General features: G+C 52.3%; 10 protein-coding genes across 10 annotated transcripts; 4 read left to right on the top strand and 6 right to left on the bottom strand.

Annotated features, from left to right (window-relative positions):
• Positions 1–48: 48 nt before the first annotated feature.
• On the bottom strand, positions 49–1,530 carry bcsl1b-0 (putative mitochondrial chaperone BCS1-B; the record flags this gene model as incomplete). Its single annotated transcript, XM_037327923.1, has 1 exon — positions 49–1,530. One exon carries the CDS (start codon positions 1,528–1,530, stop codon positions 49–51), a length of 1,482 nt encoding a protein of 493 aa, XP_037174700.1.
• A 1,112-nt stretch (positions 1,531–2,642) lies between these two features.
• CGCA056_v012678 (uncharacterized protein) lies at positions 2,643–3,608 on the bottom strand (the record flags this gene model as incomplete). The annotated part of the gene is made up of 1 exon (XM_037327922.1): positions 2,643–3,608. The coding sequence occupies one exon, from the start codon at positions 3,606–3,608 to the stop codon at positions 2,643–2,645; it is 966 nt and encodes a 321-aa protein (XP_037174701.1).
• Positions 3,609–6,030: 2,422 nt separating this feature from the next.
• lepC (Leporins efflux protein lepC) lies at positions 6,031–7,531 on the bottom strand (the record flags this gene model as incomplete). Its single annotated transcript, XM_037327921.1, has 5 exons — positions 6,031–6,184; positions 6,242–6,339; positions 6,396–7,175; positions 7,227–7,437; positions 7,497–7,531. The coding sequence occupies 5 exons, from the start codon at positions 7,529–7,531 to the stop codon at positions 6,031–6,033; spliced, it is 1,278 nt and encodes a 425-aa protein (XP_037174705.1).
• A 661-nt stretch (positions 7,532–8,192) lies between these two features.
• lepB-0 (putative transcription factor lepB) lies at positions 8,193–10,354 on the top strand (the record flags this gene model as incomplete). Its single annotated transcript, XM_037327920.1, has 4 exons — positions 8,193–8,360; positions 8,411–9,072; positions 9,124–10,075; positions 10,352–10,354. 4 exons carry the CDS (start codon positions 8,193–8,195, stop codon positions 10,352–10,354), a joined length of 1,785 nt encoding a protein of 594 aa, XP_037174132.1.
• A 201-nt stretch (positions 10,355–10,555) lies between these two features.
• Positions 10,556–11,152, bottom strand: CGCA056_v012675 (Flavin prenyltransferase PAD1; the record flags this gene model as incomplete). The annotated part of the gene is made up of 1 exon (XM_037327919.1): positions 10,556–11,152. The coding sequence occupies one exon, from the start codon at positions 11,150–11,152 to the stop codon at positions 10,556–10,558; it is 597 nt and encodes a 198-aa protein (XP_037174706.1).
• Positions 11,153–11,715: 563 nt separating this feature from the next.
• Positions 11,716–13,337, top strand: CGCA056_v012674 (Ferulic acid decarboxylase 1; the record flags this gene model as incomplete). Its single annotated transcript, XM_037327918.1, has 3 exons — positions 11,716–12,581; positions 12,633–12,747; positions 12,798–13,337. The coding sequence occupies 3 exons, from the start codon at positions 11,716–11,718 to the stop codon at positions 13,335–13,337; spliced, it is 1,521 nt and encodes a 506-aa protein (XP_037174707.1).
• Positions 13,338–13,740: 403 nt separating this feature from the next.
• Positions 13,741–15,475, bottom strand: CGCA056_v012673 (uncharacterized protein; the record flags this gene model as incomplete). Its single annotated transcript, XM_037327917.1, has 4 exons — positions 13,741–13,867; positions 13,916–14,743; positions 14,781–15,012; positions 15,097–15,475. 4 exons carry the CDS (start codon positions 15,473–15,475, stop codon positions 13,741–13,743), a joined length of 1,566 nt encoding a protein of 521 aa, XP_037174702.1.
• A 1,613-nt stretch (positions 15,476–17,088) lies between these two features.
• CGCA056_v012672 (uncharacterized protein) lies at positions 17,089–17,654 on the top strand (the record flags this gene model as incomplete). Its single annotated transcript, XM_037327916.1, has 2 exons — positions 17,089–17,389; positions 17,449–17,654. The coding sequence occupies 2 exons, from the start codon at positions 17,089–17,091 to the stop codon at positions 17,652–17,654; spliced, it is 507 nt and encodes a 168-aa protein (XP_037174703.1).
• A 635-nt stretch (positions 17,655–18,289) lies between these two features.
• Positions 18,290–19,477, top strand: spoplb (Speckle-type POZ protein-like B; the record flags this gene model as incomplete). Its single annotated transcript, XM_037327915.1, has 2 exons — positions 18,290–18,568; positions 18,620–19,477. 2 exons carry the CDS (start codon positions 18,290–18,292, stop codon positions 19,475–19,477), a joined length of 1,137 nt encoding a protein of 378 aa, XP_037174704.1.
• Positions 19,478–20,881: 1,404 nt separating this feature from the next.
• On the bottom strand, positions 20,882–22,312 carry PGLR2-0 (Polygalacturonase; the record flags this gene model as incomplete). Its single annotated transcript, XM_037327914.1, has 1 exon — positions 20,882–22,312. The coding sequence occupies one exon, from the start codon at positions 22,310–22,312 to the stop codon at positions 20,882–20,884; it is 1,431 nt and encodes a 476-aa protein (XP_037173886.1).
• Positions 22,313–22,689: the final 377 nt, after the last annotated feature.

Here is a 22,689-nt window from a genome sequence, read left to right as displayed (position 1 = left end):
AACAGTAAGGAAATAATCTATCTATGGTACAAGTAATGATACAACTGCTTATGCTCTTCCGTTGGGGTGAACAAACTCAAACTCTTTGTATGGAGTCTTGACTAACTCTTTCTCTACCCATGCCGCTATGCTGCTGACAGCATCTTGGGGGCTGTCCAAGTGTGATTGAAAGAAACCCTGCAGCAGTGAGGGCGTAAATGTGTTGTCTGGTACGTGGCTGGCGAATTTGCCAGCCAAGGTACGAATCTCATCCATATCCAGGAGCGACGTGCTGCCCAGGTCGGGCGAGAACATGCGCACAAACATCTCTTCGGCAGACTTCTGGCTGATGTTGCCGAGGAGAACTTTCATGTCCACTCGTCCCGGGCGGACTAGCGCACTGTCGAGTTGTTCGGGTCGATTGGTGGTCATGATGACGATGCGACCTTCCTGGGAACCAACACCATCCAAGACGTTCAGGAGACCTGAAAGCGTGCAGTTCTGCGAGTGGTTGCTATCCGGAGAGTGAGATCGGCCGCTTCCGCTGCCGCTTTGTTGATTGGCGCGGTCGACCCATACGGCGTCAATGTCTTCGAGAAGGACGACGCAGCGCGGCGGGATCTCTTGAAACATCTGCTCGAGATCTGCATCCGTTGCAACGCTGGGAACTTTGACTTCATAGAGATCCAGACCAAACTCGCCGGCGATGGCCACTGACAGTGAAGACTTTCCAGTCCCAGGGGGGCCGTAGAAGAGATATCCTCTGCGGTAGGGCATGCTGCGGCTCTGATATCTCATCTGCGTCTTGGGGTCCAGGTAATTCCGTATGTCGGCCAGAAGGTCTTGCTTGACTTCATTGTCGAAGTGCACGGTATCCAGATGGCGCAAGGGTTTCCGGGCTTTGGGCTTCCAAGCCAGACCATAGCGATCCCGGGAGTAGATGATGACAAAGTACTGAGTCTGTCTGTCCGCATACTCACGGCAAGTCTCGATGAAGTTTTGCACCGGCTCCGCAGACCATCCGAAGCAGCTGATGGTCAGTTCCTCGCCGCCAATGCCGTCGTAACTCGGGTCAGAGAGCGAAGAACTGAAGTCTCCAGCCGCGCGCGTAACGACAAGCAGATTTCTCTCAAACCAGAGCCAACGCGTGTCCCAATGCGGAGAGTACTGCACGGCATGCTTCGTCTTCTTCAGCGCGGCAGCCCGGTCAGCGCCTCCACGACCGACCTCAGTACGGCCGGTGAAGGATCGGTAACGTTGAGGCCGGTTGGCCAAAACCCATTTCACGACACTGCGGTTGACCGGATCACCTCCGGGGATTGTAACGGAAGCCAGGAAGAAACGACGGATGCAGCCGTAGACCTCGCGCCAGGCGTGCTGCAGGAACCGCCAGGCCGTCGGGATGGTCCCCGCGATGGCGATGAGGGATCCGATTTGCGTGATGTCGAGCTCGGACCATCGGGAGAAGACATCTCTCATCACGCCGACGCCGTGAACCCATGGATCCAGGAGGGCGTGGCTGGCGCCGCCGACGTGGAACTGATGGGACATGGCGCCGTCTGACTCGGCCTAGGGAAGGTTGGAATGTCCAATGGGCCGGCGAAGGGCCGGCTGCCGCCCCGGGCAGGGGTGCCGAGGTTCTGAGGCTCGGGGGCTTGAGCGCGTGGTTAATGCCTTGATGTGGCGGCCCCGGCGGAGATGAGTGCAAGGAAATTGGGTGCAAGAGACGAAACAGGGCGAACATTAATGCATTGTGGGTGAAAGGAATGACAAGAAAGGGAAGCAAAGGGGTGTACAGGGCGTCAGGACGTCAGCAATGAGCTCAACGTGTAAACATTTCTCAGGGACTCAGAAAGGTTTTTCGGTAATCTCTGGGCGAGCCACAAAACACGAGCCGCACAATCATCAGCCACATCGGCTCTGAAATTTACGGACACCGTTGATAAGATAAGATGAAGCTCTCAGGGTATGGGCGGCCCGAGATAGTCCGAGAAAGACCAGCTCCCGAGGTCCCTTGATCCTTGTGATTTTCTCGGAACTTCGGGGAGTTTGGAGGTGAATTTTCCCCCTTCCCGTTCCCACTCGTGGACCAACCCCTTTCTCACGCTCTGCCTTGATTTTAGCTGGCGAAATCCGGCCAGATCTGACGACGCCATTTCTCTTTTCGGCAACTGGCAACTGCGACGTCTTGCTGCCAGTTACGCCAACTCTACAAGATATCGCCCTCCCCAAGTTGAATGTTTTCTGTCTACATGATTTCGGAATGATCTATGTGATGGCCTTCTGACGCACGCACTATTTTGAGCCGCCCGCGCTTATCTCTGCTACCCCGGCACCATCCTGGCACATTTCATGTAAGCGTAACCGCAGCCCGTCTCAGCTAAACATTTGCAGATCATAGCTCGGCAAGTCAACTCTAAACTCAGTCCATAGTCACGGATCACGAATCTTTGAACGTGGAACGAAATATTTGGTGATGCTGAAAAAGTGCATGTACTATTTTGGTCCCGGCCGGCCTCTCAGAGCCGCCTCGCGGCACCCCGGCGCCAAAGGCCAGAGGTGCACAGCTCCGAACTATGACACAAAGAAGTTTATGTTTGACATGGTATATGTACGCTGTTTTTTTTTTTTGTCTTTCGTGGACTGGTTCCGACGACTCCAATTTACTGGACGAAGCGGGACTTGGAAGCCCAGCCGAAGGCCTCAACCTCACGCTTGGACATGGCCTTGACGCTCTCGGCGTAGTCGCTGGTGCCGTGGGAGGGGTCGGCGTCGGTGGCCTTGCAGGTGGCACCGGCGTTGTAGTTGCCAAGCTTGCCGTTGACGGCGGAGAACTTCTGCTTCTCGTTGGTGGTGGCGATCATGTTGGTAGCGGCCTCCTCAGTCCAGCCGTTGATGAAGTCACCGTGGGAGCACCAGGCGGGACCGCAGGCAAGCTTGAAGGGAGCAGTGCCGGACCAGCCGTCGGGGAGGACCTTGCGGAGATCGTAGCGGATGGAGAAGCGCAGCTGGGGCATGGACTTCATGCCGCTGGGGCAGGAGCCTCCGCGCTTGGTCTTGTAGCCGGTCTCGAGGGTGTCGACGTTGACGCACTGGGGGAAGTAGAGGAGCTGCTGCAGGTGGGTGCCACAGGTCGAGCTGGGGAAGCCGTTGGCGTCGAGGGAGCCGCCGCCGCCGTTCTCGCAGGCCCATGAGACCTGGGCATCGGCGGGCATGGCAGACTCGGTCATGGCGGTAGCATCGCCGGCGACCATCTGCAGGTTCTGGGGAATGGCGACCTCAGCAGGGGTCTCGCCGAGGTTGTAGTAGGCGCTGAAGCGCGAGACGGGCATGGGCTCGTAGGTCTTGCCGCCGTCGGTGGTGTAGAGCGGCGTGGGGATCCAGTAGACGGAGAGATCGTTGGGGTTCTCGGCGTTAGTGCAGCCCTTCTGGAGCTCGGCGCTGGTCTTGGTGTTGATGGTGACGGCGTCGGAGCCGAAGAAAGAGTGCAAGTGAGACTTGTCGTACTGGCCCGGGAAGACGATGGGGTCAATGTTCTTGGTCATGAAGGGAGTGGCGACGTTGACCTGGGTGTAGGCCTGAGCCACACCGGCGAGCAGGCCGGTGGCTAAAAGAATGGAAGAGGACATCCTGTGTCTTGTGAAGTGAATGAACGAACGTTGGATTAGACGAAAACGAGAGAATGGAGGCCGACGGTCAACCTAAATGAATGAAATGGAAGCTGGAGAACAAGAGAACTGGTGTCATGATGAGAATTGGATGGGATTTCACCTTAAGTACTCAATCAACGATGTTATGCTATTGCCTACCTACACGCACAGAGGAGAATATGTGATCCAACCCCTTCTCCTCATTAATTTCCGTCCACGTTTCGCGCCTTCGTGGAGAACAGGGATGATTCCGAGTGGGAACGGCGGGAAGCAGCGGAGAATTCGGACAAGGGCAGCACCACAATTGATGCGATGGCAGGTTCACGCTGATTGGGCAAACCCTGAACGGCAGCAAGAAAGACGCTAGTGTCGTCCAGCTCCGCCACGTCCGCTTTAGGAGCTGCGAAACAACAAACCGTCGAACGGCCTATGGATCTGGCCCCTTAATCAATCTGACAAGAAGCGTAACTGTGTTTGTCTTTTCGGAACCGCCAAGATCGGTTGACATGCTCTCGGTAGCGGACATTTTGCTTTGTTTGACCTGCCAAGAGTGGGAACACTTCCGTATGCACTCGCCATGGTTGGAATTGTTTGCAGATGCCCCCTGTTTCCCGTATGGCCCCAGTTCCTATTAGAGGGCAGTGATCCAAGGCGGCTGAGACGGATCGAGCAGCGCTTAGATATCCGTCTGGTCCATTTCGCCTTGGTCGGCGCCCTAGTCATGGGGTTCCAATGACCTGAGAGGTTGCGGTAGGCGCCGGGGTTGCATCTCGTCTGATCCTGATTGCGCCGTTGGCTGCACTCACCACCTGCAGCCCCGTGCACCGCCGTCGAGACGAACATCGGCTCCGAGGGTGCATGACTGCAAATCTCGTCAGGGGTCGTGATAAGCCATGCAAAATGCTGCCCATACGTCATAGACACAATGTTTCGAGTAGATGCAAGCGCAGCCGAGACGGGGAGATTCCGAGCATATGCTTGAATGGGCGGTAAGAATGATCTTCATCTAGGTAGGGAAGGGTAACGGCACAACGACCGGCCTCGGAGGAGCCCTTGACCTTTGATGCGGCTACAATATTTTGAGGCTTAGTCGGCTAAAACATGCGAAAGCGAAATTCCATCTGGTCGGGTCCATACGATCGGTCCAGCCTGTAGCGTAATGAGAAGGACCAGCGCACTCGTCAAGAAGCGTCTAGCGTGCTAGGATCGGGATGTGGTGCCGTGCCATCCCGTTGGTCTTCTGCGCGCGTAGTGAACTCAATGGAACATAGAGCGCGCAGTGGGCTTTTCCTTCTAGAACTTTGTTAGTAGCGCATTCAATGCAGTGAGCAACTTCAACACAGGTCCCCCATGCGCAAGAAAAACATAGAAAGCAAAGTGTCCTTCCAAATGATGGTTGTAGAAGCAAGTTCCCAGCGCTTCTCTATGTGGCTTGGGAAGTCTCTGCTCCCACCGGCGGCGTGTTCTCAATTTTTGTTGAAGCGAAGCATCAGATAGATTGTTGACAGGGGCCCCTGGTCAATGCGGCTTTGACTTTGACGTTCTAGAGTCCTGGACTGATAGGGATGAACTCCTGGAACCCATCGAACCTGTTCGTGCACGATCGAATTTTCTGTGATCGTACGTGTGCAGTCTTGGCTTTTAGGCCGATCAACTAGGGTAGGGATGGCCAATATTCGGCTCTAGCTGACTCTACATGGTAGGCAATCATCTCGTGTAAGCTTATCGGATGTTGTTCGCTAAGGTTTCTATTGTTCAGATCTCGGGAAGAGGCTGCTTTGCTTGGAAAACTAATGCCGAGGCAATCTCCTGTAGTGTTTTCCAGATACAATATTGTAAAGAAGGCGACATTGCGAGATGGAGTTCGTAATTGACCTGCGGTTCCAGGTGGGCAAAGAGGAAAACATAGTCGTCACCCACTTACCGAAAGTCCAAGGCATGCTTTTCAAGGGAGAATGAAGGCCAAAAAGGGAGAATGGCCTTGGTGTTTTGAAAATTGAATGGTAGATCGCCTCCCTCTTGCGAAGCCGCATCTAATTGATTCCAATGCCTAGCTCATTATTCGAATGACTTAGTGTGTCGATGGTGATCTACGGACTGTCAAGTTAGCTTGAGATTTCCGCACTATCGGTCATGCTTAACATCGACTGACGCGTCACCACTTAAGCTTATCCCCGCGTTCGGCCTCAGAGTCCGAAAATTTCTATTACCAATAGGCGAGAAATACTGAGCTGGTACATCTGTCTAAATGATCCCCAATCAAGCAACATACGTGGTTCTTTCTCAAATCCCAGCAGTCTACAAAACCAAATATGATGCGCCGTTGATGATCGACCAGCCACATTTGGGTACCGCGCTCCTCTTCTTCTCCAAAAGCAACCCGAATCCTATGTTCAATAGCCTAAATCACTGCCCAAATGTTGCGGTTCAACCTCAACCGAGCGATGACGAGAATTGCGGCGCCAAGAACTAGAGTTGCGCCTGTCCACATAGATAACGCCAGGTATCCGGAATGACTGAGAATTTGACCACTGATTGGCGGGCCGACAAGCGCACTGGTGATCAGAAAGTCAATATCTGCAGAACACTGTAGGCATTGAAGAAATACTCACGTTATGGATATAGATCCCATCATGAACCCTACCGCCAGACCTTGGCTCCGGTGGTGGGCAATCTTGCCGACACACGCTCCTTGCAAACTCATGACAGCCTGACGAGAAACGAGTCAGTGAACATGCCGCAAACTTCGAATTTGGAATGCCATACGCCGGAGAAAAAGCCATACGCCAAACTCCACACGGCCAGGCCACCGAGAGTGGTGGCGGCCGTCCAGCAAAACCCGACGATCCCGGCACAGAGAGTTGCGACCGCGCACATATTGAAATGTCCATATCGATCTGCAATGAGGCCGGGAATGACTCTGCCAAAGAAAGAGGCGGCATTGAGCCCGGATAGCAGATAAAAGGCAGTGGAGGAAGTCAATCCCTGGGCGATGCCGAAGGCTGATACGTAAAAGAGAGGTGTGAAAAGACCAAAGTACCCTATTGCAAGTCCGCCGCACAAGAGCATGAAAGACTTGTTCTTGAGAACGGAAAAATCCGTTTGCTTTTCAGATTGTGTGTCGTTGGCCATAGCTTGGTCAGCTTTTTCGTTGCTATCGGATGCGGGCTCAGATGGAGAGACTGGGGATCTGACAGCGGGTGCATCGACGACCGTTAGACATGCGATGCAAAGTAATGGAATCATGGTGAACGCGATGGCTCGCATTGTCCAGCCGAAGCTGATTTTTCGATGGTTGAGAAGTTGTTCAAGCATGATCGGCCAGATGATGCCCCCGATGGAGGAGCCTCCGATGGTGAGGCCGAGAGCTAGACCACGACGGTGGGGCATGCGGCGGGACACGACGGCGACTGGCGGGCAGAAGATGAGGGACATGCTCACGCCGAGAAGGACGCCTTGGGCCAGAAAGGCCTGGTAGTATTCCGTGCATAGAGATGTCATGAACAGTGCGAGGAGTTGCCCGATACTACCAACGCACAAGAGCATCTGCGAAGGAATTAGTTCCCTGTGCAGAGGTATCAAAGCTAAACTCCGTACCGTGGCGCCGACTCTGTCGCAAAGCATCCCAGACACAGGAGCACAGAGGTACAGAATAAAAATAGAGACCGAACCAATCCATGATATGTCGGATTCGGACTTATCAAAATACGATTGGTAGTATTCTTGGAACACGCCGAAGGCATTAAGAAAGCCAACTGTACAGAAGAGTGAGAGCGCTGCACCAAAGACAGCGAGCCATGACCGGAAACTGACTCTGTGTTAGTGCGCGAGGATGTCAGGAACGATCCGGGAACAAGGCACACACACCTGTCGTAGCCTGGCGGAGGCCGAAGTGCGTTCATGATGATTTGGTGATGAAGGCACTGAATAACTCTTGAGCTGATTGTAACTTCTTAGGGGTTAATCCCAGAGTTCTCATGATTGCGATATCACTTATTTAAATCAAGCATCGCGTGAGTGCTCAATGTGTTGGTCCGGCGCAGTAGTGAGGTAGCGTTAGCTTAGCCGCGGATAATCCGCGGAGGGCGCTTCATCCTCCGTGGAGCATCCACGGACGTCCTTGTCTCAACTTCCCACCAGCATTTCCATCGTCCTTGGCTGACTTCTTTCACTATCCGGCCACAGCCCATTGAAATGATGAAGCGTAGCACAGCGTCACAACAGGAAGAGTCTCAAAAACGGCGGCGGCAGCCGCAGGTCTCGTGCGACTCGTGCCGAAAGAAGAAGTTGAAGTGCGACCGTGGGGACCCTTGTTCAAGCTGCCTCATGCGCGGGTTGCCCTGCACCGGACAGCCAAGCCCGCCAAAGACAGCCGCAAATTCAAGGTTAGGTCCATGTTTCCTCATGTTTGTTCATTGATAACGGATAGAAAGCCCTGCCGTTGCAGTACCAAGCCCGCAGAACGGTGACTCCATTCTCGGCCGGCTCCGGAGGCTGGAGCAAGCGGTATTCGGCTCCGGGCCCACTGCGGCCAACGGACCTTCCGCGGAGCAAGCCTTGGCGATGTTTGACCCTCACGTTGACGATATGGAAAGCCAAAACGTTAGCTCTGTCGTAACGGGCTCTCGGAAGCCTTCGCCACCCCGCTCATCGACAAGACCAGTGACGATCAATGAGAGGCAGCAGACAGCGAAGTTCCTTGACTCCACGTTCACACGGCATGGCCTCAACGTGAGTAAAATGGCCGAGTGGTACTCTACGATCCTTGCTAACAAATGCAGATCTCTCTACCTCACGATAAGCTGGATTACCGCATCACCAACATCTCACAATTCCCACGAACACCGTCCACGACGGGACCAGGCCATACACCGACGGACGATATAGATGGACGAGCATCGACCTGGCTCATGACCCGTGAAGAAGCGATGTCGCTTCTCGAAGACTTCACTAACAACCCCTTCCACATGCTCCCCATCATTCACGCGCCAACGACTCGGGCCATGATCGATACTTTCTATAATACTTTGTCTCAAGGTCAAGACCCCAGTGCGGCCCAGGCAGCCTTGATCCTCAGCATCGCGGCCACCAGTGCCTTCTTTTTCAACGAGAACTCCAAGGCTTTCAGCACTTTTGCCTCGTCCGAGGATGCGACGCAAACCGCTCTGGCCTGGTTCCGATCCGCGCTCAACATTCTTGACCAGTCACAGCAGATCACCTACGGATGTCTGGCGGAAGTTCAGGCAAGGACAATACTGGCTTATCTGATTTACAACTTTGAGGGGTGTTCGGGGCGATTCAGATTTCTGCATTCCTGTTCTTTGGCTTCCGCGCGGGAAGGGTTGGTCCACCTTGTTGACTCTCCCAATTCGGAGCAACAGGACGATGCTACCACCAGGGAAATCAAAAGGCGCGTGTGGTGGCACATTGCTGCCACTGATTGGTAAGTATTCGCAGCTCACGATTGGAGTATTTGGCCTCTGATTATTCTTAGGATGCTTGGTCTCATGGGAGGGCCAACGGATGGGACTTACAGCGTTCAGCCGAGACAGATGAACGTCAAGTACCCCCGCAACATCAATGACGACGCCAACAGTCTTGCCAACGAAAACATCGACCATCCATCGCATACGGCGACGGGAATTTCATGCTTTCTCCGACGAATCCAGCTCGCCGAAATCACCCGTTCCATCATCGATGCCAGAACACCCGGCGCTCCTGATGCAGAGATTACAAACTACGATCAAGTCACCGCACTTGATCGTCTCTTTGCAGATGCCCTCGCAGAGCTCCCAGAGTTCCTACGTCCCGACGGACCGATCTCGCCGAGTGCACCTCTGCATCTTCACCTGCAGAGAGATGTTGTCCTTCTTGGTTTTCACTCTAGACGTGCCAGATTGCACAGACCATTCCTGCTTCACGATGCTCAAGACGCAGCTTACGAGCGCTCCCGAGACATCTGCCTGAAGTCGGCCCGGACAGTTTTGTCGATTGCCATCCGCTTGTTGAAGGGATCACAGAAGAGAGAGCCCATTCGTGCATACAATGCAAGAGCCATGGGCCGCCGGCTGGGATGTGTTATAGGACACATGTTCATGGCATGCACCATTCTTGCTTTGAACGCAGGCTTCGACACCAGTCGCGATCAGCAGAGAGGAGATGCGCCAAGTGATGGAGCGATTACGGATGCCACAGCAGAGACGCATGCTGAAGTTGCACAAGCTTGTCGTGCTCTAGCATCGGCGGGAGAAGAGTCTGCTGTTGCGGCGAGGCTAGTTCGGAACTTGGCCTGCGTGCTCCGTCGGTATCGGATTCAAGGTGTTGAAGACGTTGAAGGGTCAGTATCGGAGCATGCTCCCGAGCCAGCTCTTTCTGACATCCAGGACGCCCCCACGGCCTTTGGTAAATACTTGGATGTGGGAGACATGGCCTTTGGCGTTGATAATGTAGGTATGTCAAATGATGATCTTGGCTTGGGTGGGCTGTGGAATGGGATTACAGGAGACACATCAACCGCATATGGTTGGGATCAACTGTTTGCAGGTCTGGATACATATTGTGGCCAAACATCGGCGTTTTAAGTAGAGTTCTGCTATCCAGGCGGGTAGCGGGCATACCTAGACGAGAACAGGGGCGACGACGACAAAGACGACCATAGGAACAGGGACAAGGATATGGATAGGACCAGGGACTGCAGGGGACGGGGAGGGTGATGAGCATAGTAGAATTCTTTAGATGTGGTAAACTATTTAAAAATAACATAGGTTCTCTTCCCGGTTAGTTAGGTGTATCGGCCCCGATAGCATGATTCTTTAAATGCGCCGCTCGTGTCACATCCGCAAGACAAGTCAACGGGTATCAATTCTAAAGCTTCTCTCTTGCTTGACTCTAATGGCACAATATGGTACAGATTCTATGGCTACCCATCAATTAGACGACGTCTTTCCCATCCCGTCCCACCTCTCAAACGCCCTCGAATCCAAATCGAACAAATCTAGTAGCCTCCCTACCATCTGATTGAGAATATCATCAATTCCCGATGGTTTCGTATAGAATCCCACAACAGGCGGCGCGACAATCGCCCCAGCCCTCGTTACTTCCAGCATGTTCCTCAGATGAATCTCACTAAACGGCGTCTCTCGCACCGAAAGCACCAGCCGCTTCCGCTCCTTGAGACATACGTCGGCCGCCCTTGTGATCAGATCGTCGCAGATGCCCGCATTGATCGCAGCCAGCGTCTTGACGGAGCACGGGGCGACAATCATGCCGTTTACCCGGTAGGACCCGCTCGCAATCGGCGCGGCGAGGTCGTGGGCGCTGTAGGCGTGGTCTGCGAGAGCTTTCACCGCGGACGGGGTGTAGTCTGTCTCGTACTTTATTGTCTCGGCGGCCCATTTGCTGATGATGAGGTGTGTTTCCACGTTGAGGCGACGGAGGGTCTGGAGGATGTGAATGCCGATTTGAGCGCCTGTCGCGCCGGTGATGGCGACTATGATCTTTTTGCGGGGGTAGGTGTCTCTCATATTTGCTGCGTGGGCGTTGTGAAAGTAGTCGAGAACTTGATGAGCATACGCGTATAAAATTGTACTTCAAGATTGAATAATTGCAGCTGATGAGGGGACTTGCTTGTTGGTTTGAGGATATTCGTTGACTTCTGCTGGATATGTTCCGATAGAGTGACGGGGTCCTGGATATTTATCAGGACTCACCGGCGCTCGTTCGGAGAGCCGGTAGTGACCTCGTCGAACGACGAAATGTCCGAGACCCGCAAGATCGGCATCATCGAGCATAATGCGCGAGAGCCAAGGCCAATCAAGCTTTCTGGACTTGCTCGTAATGGGGAATCTCATGATCTCGGGGAAATCGGAGTGGACCTTGCCTCGCACTCGAGTCTCTCGGCGAATTCGGCCCCACATCTTACCTCCTTGCCAGCATCCGGAATCAAGGTGGCCACGAGATATAAATGATGCATGCTTGGCTGCGCAAGTTCAATTGTTGGAAGTCTGTATCATCATAAAGCAGATTCATAACATATTGAGCTTCTCAAGGAACATTTCTAGATCAAAACTTCATACGGTCCCCTAACATGTCTTCGACAAACCCGCAAGACCTCCCACACATGAACTTCCGCTCCTTCGTGGAAGCCCTCAAAGTCGACGGCGACCTCGTCGAGATTAACGAAGAATGCGACCCCAACCTAGAAGTCGGCGCCATCATCCGCAAGGTCGTTGAAAGCGACGAGCGCGCTCCACTCTTCAACAAGCTCAAGGGCCAGGATGACAACGGCCTCTGGCGCATCCTCGGCGCGCCCAACTCCCTCCGTGCCGACCCCTCGCAGCGATACGGCCGTCTGGCGCGTCACCTTGGTCTTCCACCTACTTCGAGCATGAAGGAGATTCTCGACAAGATGGTGGCTGCCAAGACCGCGACGCCCATCCCTCCCGTCGTCGTCGAGTCAGGCTCCTGCAAGGAGTTCCGCCTCACTCCAGATCAATTCGACCTCACGAAGCTTCCTGCCCCGATGTTGCACCAGTCCGATGGCGGAAAGTATATCCAGACATACGGGATGCACATCGTGCAGTCGCCGGATGGGAAGTGGACGAACTGGTCCATTGCCCGCGCCATGGTGCACGATAAGAACCACCTGGCTGGTCTGATCATCGAGCCGCAACATATCTGGCAGATCCACCAGATGTGGAAGAAGGAGGGCAAAGATATGCCGTGGGCGCTGGTGTTTGGTGTGCCCCCAGCGGCAATCATGGCTGCAAGCATGCCATTGCCTGGAGGTCTGCCAGAAGCGGAGTACATTGGCTCGCTCGGCGGCGCGGCGTTGGAGGTTGTGAAGTGTGATACCAATGACTTGTACGTGCCGGCGAACAGTGAGATTGTGTTCGAAGGTGTCTGCTCTGCGAAGGAGACGGCGCCAGAGGGACCATTTGGCGAAATGCACGGGTAAGTGACCATTGGTCAAGGGTTGGTATGTGAATTAACCAATGACGACAGATACGTTTTCCCTGGCGAAGCCAGACCTCAGCCAAAGTACAGAGTCGATCGCATCACACACCGAAAGGACGCTATTCTGCCCGTTTCCAACTGCGGCAGACTCACCGACGAAACAGTAAGCATTGCCTCACTCTACACATTCCTATCAGACACTAACATAGTAAGCACACGATGATCGGACCGCTCGCCGCGGCCGAGATCGGATTTCTCCTGAAGTCCAAGGGCGTCCCCATAAAGGAAGCCTTCTCACCCTTCGAGTCTCAGGTGACATGGGTCGCTGTCCAGGTCGACACCCAGAAGCTGCGGGCGATGGAAACCAATGCCAAGGACTTTTGCAAGACTATCGGTGAGATCGTCTTCAACGACAAGGTTGGGTACACAATCCACCGCCTCGTCATTGTTGGCGAGGACATTGACGTGTATAACTTCAAGGACGTCATATGGGCGTTCTGCACGAGGTGCCGTCCCGGCTTGGACGAGTATCACTTTGAGGAGGTCCGCGGGTTCCAGCTGATTCCGTACATGTCTCACGGAAACGGTGACAAGCATACTGGAGGAAAGGTTGTGTCCGACTGCTTGATGCCTACGGAGTACACGACTGGCAGGGACTGGGAGGCTGCGGACTTCAAGGAATCTTTCCCCGCTGAAGTGCAAGAGAAGGTTTTGCAAAAGTGGGAGGCGATGGGTTTCACGGAGAGGAAATGAAGTGTCCAAGATGGATACATGACATATTTTCTAGAACTTTATAGAAACTACTAGACAATAGAAGATAAACGATAGACCTTTCGATAGACCTTTCGCTGCCTAGGAAAGTCAAAGATCTCCATAGAGAACGATCTGGGACCTTAATACTCTTGTCATGCTTTGTTGAAAGCCGTACTCAGTGTGTTCAGGCATGTGCGCCTTTTTTATGGTACTATGCCCTTTAATTAAAACGCCATGACTGTAACAACATCTGGCTCATGTTGAGGAGGTTTCGTAGTCACCCGTACGATGATATACAGCAGGCAAATACAGCAAGCACCTGCCCAATGCGAGATAAATACGTTTCTCATGAGTCATTCGTTCTGGAGCCAAAGGGCTTTTAATAGGGATCTTTAAATTATATTTAGATGATTGGCAGAAATGAGTCTCCAGAGAAAGTTTGGTCTGACATGATATAGTCAAAGGCGCCAAGAGGTGACATGTCGAAGTTGAGAGGAAAGGACCAGTCGTCCCCACCCATATTCCAGAAGCTACACAGTCAGTTTCTATATTCAACGTTACCTAAGATGAGGACTCACCTATCTTGATCTCCTTGTTGAGCTGGGTTTTGACCAGAGTTGTTCTCCAGTGGTGCATCGTTTCTGTTAACCGCATCTTCATTACGACCTCGGGATATCAAGTCGCGATCCGCTAAACACTGAAGAGTCTGAAGAGCTTTCAGTGCCTTCTTCAGAGTCTCGGATAAATGCCCCGAGCTATCAGCCATCGAATCTGGGTCAGAATCCGAGAAACTTGTGATCATCTCGTCTTGTAGGGTCCGCGTCTCCGGTAGGTACCGCGTTTCACGCATCAGACTCAGCAATAAGACTGAAGTGAGCCCATTGTGAATGAAAGCCCAAGAACGTCTCGCGTGGCCCGTAATTGTTCTCAATCGGACGTATGCTCGAACACTGCGCCGGAGCGAGTCTCGAAACTGTTCCACAATGACAGATCGGTCAGTATCATCCACCTGCCTAGAGCTGGAACTAGAAATGAACGGCCGACAAAGAGTAGATACGACAAAGTTCTTGTGCAGTTCGAAAGCGTAAAACTCCTGCAGTTGGCGGATTGGTTCCCCTTTTTGAGGATCAGTGAGGTGTGGTGACAGGGAGATCTCGACTGAACGCATATCATCAAGCATGGCCAGCGGTTGGTTTGGAAGGCCCTGTCGTGAAGACACATGACGTAATGTGACGTGACATAGCCAGTTCATTGCTTCCAGATACGATATTCTTCCATTGGTGGGGGGATTTGTGAGAGGTGGTAGGTCTTCTTCGAAATCCATGTCATGAGACGCTGGCGGCCGGCCGAACGCAAGTGCCAGAAGAGCATCTTGCCAGACGATAGCCAATCTGTAGTTGGTGAGGCTGGGTTCGTCAGAGAATCGTGGATAGTTGCACCTACCTCAGATACTTGGCCTCTTCTTGAGGGATCAGTGCAGGCACCAAGCGGTCGGGTTTCTTGTGGATGCCGAGGCACTGGGCGAGACGGATTGTGGTTCCTCCTAGAACCCATGCTGCTTGTGGCTTCATGTCGTTTTGCAACACATTTCCAAGAAGAAGCAAGGTTTGGATTGCTTCTTTAGTTGGCTTCGCGAGATAGTCGGTGCATCTGAGAAGGTCGAAGGCGTGTTTTGCTAGAGCTTGTCAGATCGAGAGCGGCGGGGAACGAAGATTGGGTAATGCAGAGATTCAGACACCAAAGAGAATGTACGACTCACTGTGCTGCTGCGACAGTGCCAGCCTCTTATGAAATGAGAGTTCCGAGAACTGAGCACCAGTCGCCAGAATCGCATGAAGCAGGCAAAGCCACCGGGGGTCTTCTGGACATTCCGAGGCCGTAACACGTCCAGACGTGACAAGAGCGCAAGCTCTCGCCTCAATATGATCCAGATCGTACGTGATGACGTGAAACGGATGGGCTCTTTGCCGGAATACCTCAAACAGCCGGACAATCTCCTGGTCACTTGGCAAGGAGCTGAAGGACATCGCAGACGATGCTGTGTCGTCGCTGATCCCCAGGAGTGGCAGAATGCCGGTTTCGAAAGCCGACTGACGGGCCGGATCATCTCGTGAGCGAGGAGACCGCTGGCGGGCCATGTTCACCACTGAATTATCGGCTAGAAAAGTGGTATCCCCATTGGTTGTCACCGCAGTCCTGTGGCTCGACGATTCGCCTGTATTTGGAGAAGCAGCGGCATTGAGGCCTGGGCTCGCGTTTGTATGGTCTTGATATGTATCTGACGTTGAAAATGATGTTACACCGTGCCGATTGCGGTTAGGTTCCGGACTGCGAGTCGGCGGGTGCGGCGTCCTGTACCTAACGGGGGATCTGGACCCAAGGGATGTGCGTGGTTCGTAGCTGCACAGATCCGCATGACCCCGTTTTGAACAGGTAAAACAGGGACGTCCCTTATCGCACTTGACCTTGCGTTCACGACATGGCAGGCATGACTTAGGGTTGCCCCGAACACCGTTTTGCATGCGTTGACGAGATCGCAGGATATCCTTCAAAGTGGTCTCCGAGGCACTCGGAGTGCTCGGAAACTGCTGGGCCGAGTCTGCCATACCACCTTCGTCTCGAAACAGCTCAATCAACTATATGGTCAGTGAAGCAGATGTCGACAAAACCATAGAGAGTTGAGTTCGGTGAGTTGAACAGGCCTACAGCGGCGAAACAGGTGGGGAGAGGCTGCAGAACAGGCCTGATGCTGGGGTTATTGCGTGAGCAGAGGTGATATCGGAGGGTTGGAGAATTCACGTGCGCTTGCCCAGAACAATGTGCCAAGCTTGGTTTGAGGTTGTCGGCATGGTCGCGATATTCGGGATGACGTTGATTGAGGTCCAGCTGGGGCCCACTTAGCGCCGGTTTCGGAATTCGGCTCGGAGAAACATCGTGATGGAGATCGAATTGAAGGGACTTAGCTGGAGATGAGGGTCTCACTTATCAAGCAAGGCAAGAACACCTAGGTGACCAAGAAAATTGAATGTCCGATAATTTGAGAAGAAGTGGCATGCGGCACGAAGGCCGATATTCCGGTGTCTGCTGACGAGTTGGCAGGGCCCGCTTGCCTTGCGACGTGAAAGCACATTACTACATTAAATGCGTTCGACGATATATATCTGTAATGTTCACTCGCCTTGTGATGTGGTGCGGTCTAAGTTATAGTTCATTTGATCAGCCTCTATAGATTTGATTTGAGTTCTACTATCGAAGAATTTATCGATACACAAAGAGCGTCCCATCGTCTTGGACTTCAGAAACACAGAGAAGCCAAGGGTTTACTACGCCTGCTGCAAAAAGGAACCAAGGGCGAAAAGAGTGCATCATTTCCCAGACTTTGGGCTTGTTCTTTGTATCTCCTCAAAGCTGTAACGTGAAGCTCCGTTCCATTCTCAGGTGCGCACAGGAACTTGGGAAGGTGCTCTCTTTCCTCGTCAGTTGAGACCCAATACTTGGAATCTCTCCGGGTCACCGTTCGTGAAAGCAAGGTTGCCTAGGTACCTGAACTCGGACTCGACCTAGATGTTTGCAAAATCTTCTGAGGCAGGAGGTCGTCTTGTCTGAATCCTTCTTCATCTGCACCTCCAGGCTGCCTTTTTTATTCCATCCCTACCCAACCGCCCTCGCCTCCAACTTTCCACAACTCGAAAGATTTTCGCTCCTGACATCGCAACAAATTGTACTAAGAAATACGAAGTCATCGCCGATCATGGGAGACTACATCAAGAAAGAGGCCAGCGACGCCCACCTACCGACGAACCAGGATTTCATCACCATCTCCCACGGTTCCAGAACCCGCGTGATCCCGAAGCCGACCAAATACGCCATGCTGGACAGAGCCATTCGCGACCATTTCTACATCCCCGATGACAAGAGAATTAGAATCCATTTCACTCCTAGCTGGATGGAGAAGGAAGTTGAGCTTGACCTGAACTGCTTCTGCCTAGTCGCCAATCATGACGCTTTTCGTGTCGAAGTCGCGCAGACCGTTTTAGTCCGGGTCAAGGATGGTATGTCCTCCGAATCCCACCCACTGTCATTGATCCCATCTAACACACAATCGCTCTAGTCGGAATGGAGCACACCTATCTGATCGACAGCTGGTGCCCGCTGGGAAAGGTGCTTGAGAAGTTCCGCCCCCGAAACGTTGCGCTCTTGTACAACGGTGTACTAGTCGAGGATTTTGACACTCCTGAGGCCCTGAAGGCAACTGGTGGAAGCATGCTCATGGAGCTCCTTTTTGTCCCTATGTGGCCTACGATCAAATGCGATTGAGAATTCTTCGAGCAGCAGCAGGGACCTGCCATCGCAGCTTCTCTCTGAATATTTGAACGGTTGCTGACAAGGGAGGAGACACTACTCAATCAGAGGTTCTTGAGGATTAAATTTGTCATGGCCATTATCGCATGGAAGCATCCAGCAATGACTATGGGGAATTGATGAAGGAGACATGCGTCGAGAACCTTGCATTTCACTCATAGTACTGACCAAAGAAAGCTTCGCGTCAAGATAGCCTAAGTTACTATTGAAAGCCGGTATCAGGCAGAACCACCTCCCAACGTCTATGTGGTTACTTCTAAGTTCCGTCCTGGAAATTCCATATCAGTAGAGCAGTCTGGATAATCAACAGTCAATCTAATAAAAACTAAGATGGAATAAGCCGAATTCAATTGTACATTTTCATGGACGATCAAAGTCGACGATGGCTACTCTCAGCCACAGAACAACGACAGCTTGCTGCGGCCCGTCAAATCATGCAGACGGCCCGGCAACCAGCCCGTTTGATGAATCCCCACCGGCCCCAGCACCCAATTCGGTCCCTGCCAGCGTGGCTCGCTGATTCATTTCCTTTCACACATTCTATGAATCGACAATAACGTTGAGCGCGAGACTGCGCTGAGCTCTTAAATATGGCATCCGCGGCGCCCCAAGCGGAAAGTCCACCACCGACGAAGGACGCCAAGGTCAAGCAAGACCCTGTGGAGGAAGATAAATACGAGCGCGAGCCCTGCGAAGCCGTTGACGATCTGCGCACAACGTGCATATTCACCGCGCTTTCTGGGCTCTTTCTATCCGAGAAGTATGCTGACATGACCATCACCTGCAATGGCAGCACTTTCAAAGCTCATCGGGCTATTGTATGCCCCCAGTCGTCCTTCTTCGATAAGGCATTCTCCGCCTCATTCAAGGTAGCCACCCAACTCACTCTTTTAGGAATAGGAGCTGACGAAAAAGAATAGGAAGCCGCCTCAGGAACCATCGACTTACCAGACGATGAGCCCTCTATCTTCCGGCGCTTGCTTCAGTTTCTCTACACGGGAAACTACGACGATGGAGTCACGCCGACGCTCGGGAAGCCGGCTACGATTTCCCTGTTGCAGCCTGACGAGGTTGCCGATGAACTCGACGCAACGATTGGCGTAGAAGATCCCCGTAGAGGGAGAAAGGTCCCCAGAAGAACATCCACCAGCTCCAGACACCCTAGCTACTCGGCTGAGAACCTGGATGGCAGCGGCGACGATACGACTAGCGTCACCGACGATGAGAGCTTCTCCGGCTCCTCGGGGTTCGACCCGGGCTACATAAGGAGACAGCCATCGGGCCTCGAGCCGGAAGAGGAGTACAATGAATTCTCCGGCGAGAACGTGGCCGATGAGCTCGCGGACGGCGCAGACGACACCATCAACAAAACGCTATCGCAATCCGAGGGAGCGGGCAACGACGTAGTGACCCTAGTAAAGAAGGAGCTCTACGGCGCCCGAGATGACTTGTTTCTGCACCTGCGTCTATACGTCATGGCCGACAAGTACGACGTGCCAGCCCTCAAGCTCCTGGCTCGAGAGCGCTTCTATCGATCGGCGGAACTGAGTTGGGAGGTCGCAGACGAGTTTCCTGCTGTCGTTGATGAGTTGTACAGCGACACCATTGAGACGCATTCTGCGATGCGAGATATTGTGTGCCGGTTAGTTGGAAACCAAGTGGGGAACGTGCGAACGAGGGAGAGGATGGAGTGGGTTATGAAGAAGCATGGCGAGTTCGCCGTGGGAGTTATGAATTATTACATCTTGTCGAAGGATGGAGAGTTTGCCTGGTCATGATGGGGCCTTGTCGATGGCAGAGAAAAATTGTTCCCCAGGCACTTCTTCAAGGATAGTTAATGTACAAGATTTAGTCAGCCAGGAAGATTCCCTTGCGACGTCGATTACTGACCTTTGAAAGCACAAGTATTAGGGTGGCTATCTCAAGAAGTATAGCTCACAGAATCACATCAACGGGTATTGATTGCTGAGTGACAGGTACCAGTTACCCTATCCGCATCTATTGATAAGCACTTCCAATTGAAAAGGTCCAAATGAGACAATTAAAAAAGAGGGAAGCATCACAAGATGACGGAGATTCTATCCATTCACTTGGAACAAGTTATGAGATGGCTCTCCAACTAAGTTGATATCGCTGGTGCTGTCTTTATTGGAAACACATCTTCCTTTTGAGAGCTACGAAATAATTGAATTGGAACTTCTCATGGAGTAAAAGGGTCTCATTACAGCACTTGACTCGCACGCGAACAGAATATCTTGGTGGCAAGTTTGTGACTGCTGATTGAAGCTATGAGCCCCTTACATTGTGAGGTTGTAATTTGTGTCTTTCCTCCTAAGCTCAATCATGCCACAAGGCAACCCCAATGACTCGACCGTATCAAAACTTCGGATTGTTTTGTCGTCATGCATGAGAATGAAGGTACCGGGCTTGCAATTTCGCATATTTCCGTACTGATGAAGAAGCCCACCAAATGGTTCCCAACTGTCAATCACAAATTTGTCACCTACAAATGAGAAGTGAGAAATGTTGTCATCGGATAGCAGAAGCCACTTACCTCGGGCGTCCACTATGTGAATGAGAACTTTTTCTGGGAATCGAACCCAAATTACATGGCCTTCACTCAACACTTCAAAGGAGTCCTTCACAAGCTCCACCTCCGTATCTTTCCATCTGATGTACAGACGAAATATGTGTGAATCTTTTATATCAAGCAGTCTGCAAACGGTTTGCTGAAGGTCGTGCCAGGTGTCCGGCCTCTGAATGAGGACCTTTCGCTGACCAAAGCAGATGGCCACAAAGCAGTGAGAGACGTTTGTAGACGGAGTGAACGGCTGGACACTGATCGTCGGTGGGCTGGAACGGGAAGTCGTTGGTGCTCCCATCATGCCAGAATTCTGCGGGTTTATTGCACAAGATTAGCCAATTTTGGTACAAGTTAGCACTGAGGAAGGGAGTGTTGTTGCCCAGGGGTAGAGGGAGCATTATATAACCATACTTATCTCTTAGAGCTAGACACTGGAACAAATTGGCAGAGCAGAAATGTCCTTTTTTAAGGTTCTCATCTCGAGTTTGGCTATGAACCTACGCAGGGTGTTACTCAGCGACTAAGTCTCGGGCATCGATTGAGGGAGAATCTTATTATCAACTTCAAATGTAGTTGGGCCACACGGTGATAAGAGACCTCAGATGAAGGTCAGATTCCGCACATGCTCATTTACATACATCGGTACAAAGTCGGCAGTCATGTACCAACCGGGCTTCTTCATGCTGTCACTGACTCTCAATCCGTTGATGATAAGGTTCTCGAACCTTACGAACTCAACCACACGGGTCTCATTAAACCCAGTCATTATAGCCGTATTTGCATTCTCTCCAGTGTACACCAGATCCCTGATAGTAACATTGGAGATGCCGCGGCCAGGTGATGTATTGTACTTTTGGTTGTACATCACCATCATGGTGATGACCTGGCCCATCCTGAAATCCTCAACACGAACGTTTTCGATGAAAACGTTTCTGACGAGGTTGCTGTCCCCTGGTTTGATTGCGATGGCGCCCTGGTATCCCATCTGAAATTCGCGATGGTCCAAGATGTCGATGTTACGGATGGTGATATCTGACATAGTCTCGGGGTTGATAGAGTTACCATGGGTGCCAATGTTGATAGGATGTGCCACATCTGCCCACAAAGCTGCGTTCTGGATGGTGATATTGGCGCTGTCGCCGTACCAGTCATTGCGATGATTGTACAACGCGATACAGTCATCCGAATTTCTCATAAAGACTCCGTCGATAAGGACATTCTTGCTACTGTATAGATCAATGCCATCGCCCCATTGAGTGGCACTGAAGGAGCGAAGCTTGCGAATGGTCACGTCTTCTGCCTCGGCAGCGTTGAAAGTGTAGTGAGTCGGATTGAGGACGGTGATGGACTCGATGGTGATGTTCTTCGACCACTGTGCTGATATGGCTCCCACGGGTGTGCGGTACAGGATTCCGTGACCGCGGATAGATGCTGACGTGGCGTTATCAAGTGAAACAGCGGCATTCAGGACTGCGCCTGCATCTAAATAGAGGGTTTGGCCGGAGGTGATATTGAGAGTCGAGTTGAGCGTGTGATAGCCAGCGCCGTAGTAAATGACATATGAGTCATCCTTTGGGGGGAGGCCTTTGGGAGTGCGGTTGGTGATAATGTGCAGAACATCAAAGACTGAGTTGGTGGTTTGAATTAGGATATCCGTAGGCTTGGTGAGATTGAAGCTCAACGAGTTTCCCTGACGGTTCGGAATAATACCATAGGATTCTGGCCTGATACGAGGAATCGTGATGTCTCCAGAATTGTACGTGACTGAGATTTCCACGTCGTCGTCAAAATCGAACATGGCCAGAGAGCTGGGGTGGACTATCGCAGATCCGGTCGTGATGTTGATCTCATGAAGGTTCACGAGATATGTAGACACCGGTTGCCACTCCCCGTCTGGTTTGCGTACCGTGATTGTGTAAGAAGTTGATTGTTTAACCTCGTCGGGTACGGGGTAAGTCTGCAAGCTGGATGCACCACTTATGACACCGGCCAAAGCCAGTATCGCGAGACCAAAACGATGAGGCAACATCGTGGCTGTGGAGTCTGACTAGCCCAGCTGTCGATTTCAGTCAGGATTACCAGTTCTTTTGTACTTTGCTTCAAGCCCTACGGTAATCGCCCCAGGACAATCGCGTACACGGACTCGAGCAATGCGGCGACCGGTCAACGGTGCCCCAGGATTTACCCCGCATATCTCGGGCGTTGTCCGCGACCTGGCCCGGTGTCATCGGAGTCGGCCCGGGACTCTGGCCGCTGGTAGATCACTGCCTCTTTCTGGGATAATATCGCGGAACGTCAAGAATGCGACTGCTTCAAAGACTCAATAAGATAGTTCATCACAGATGACTCAAGTCGTAGGTATGCAATGCAATGTAGCTGAGCTTCTCAAACAAGAATATTCTGCCC

This window comes from Colletotrichum aenigma (genome assembly GCF_013390185.1).
Source record: "Colletotrichum aenigma strain Cg56 chromosome Unknown KSG_Cg56_contig08, whole genome shotgun sequence".
Classification (NCBI taxonomy): domain Eukaryota; kingdom Fungi; phylum Ascomycota; class Sordariomycetes; order Glomerellales; family Glomerellaceae; genus Colletotrichum; species Colletotrichum aenigma.
The sequence above is the reverse complement of the archived record's forward strand: the minus strand, read 5'-3'. Positions and strand labels throughout refer to the sequence as shown.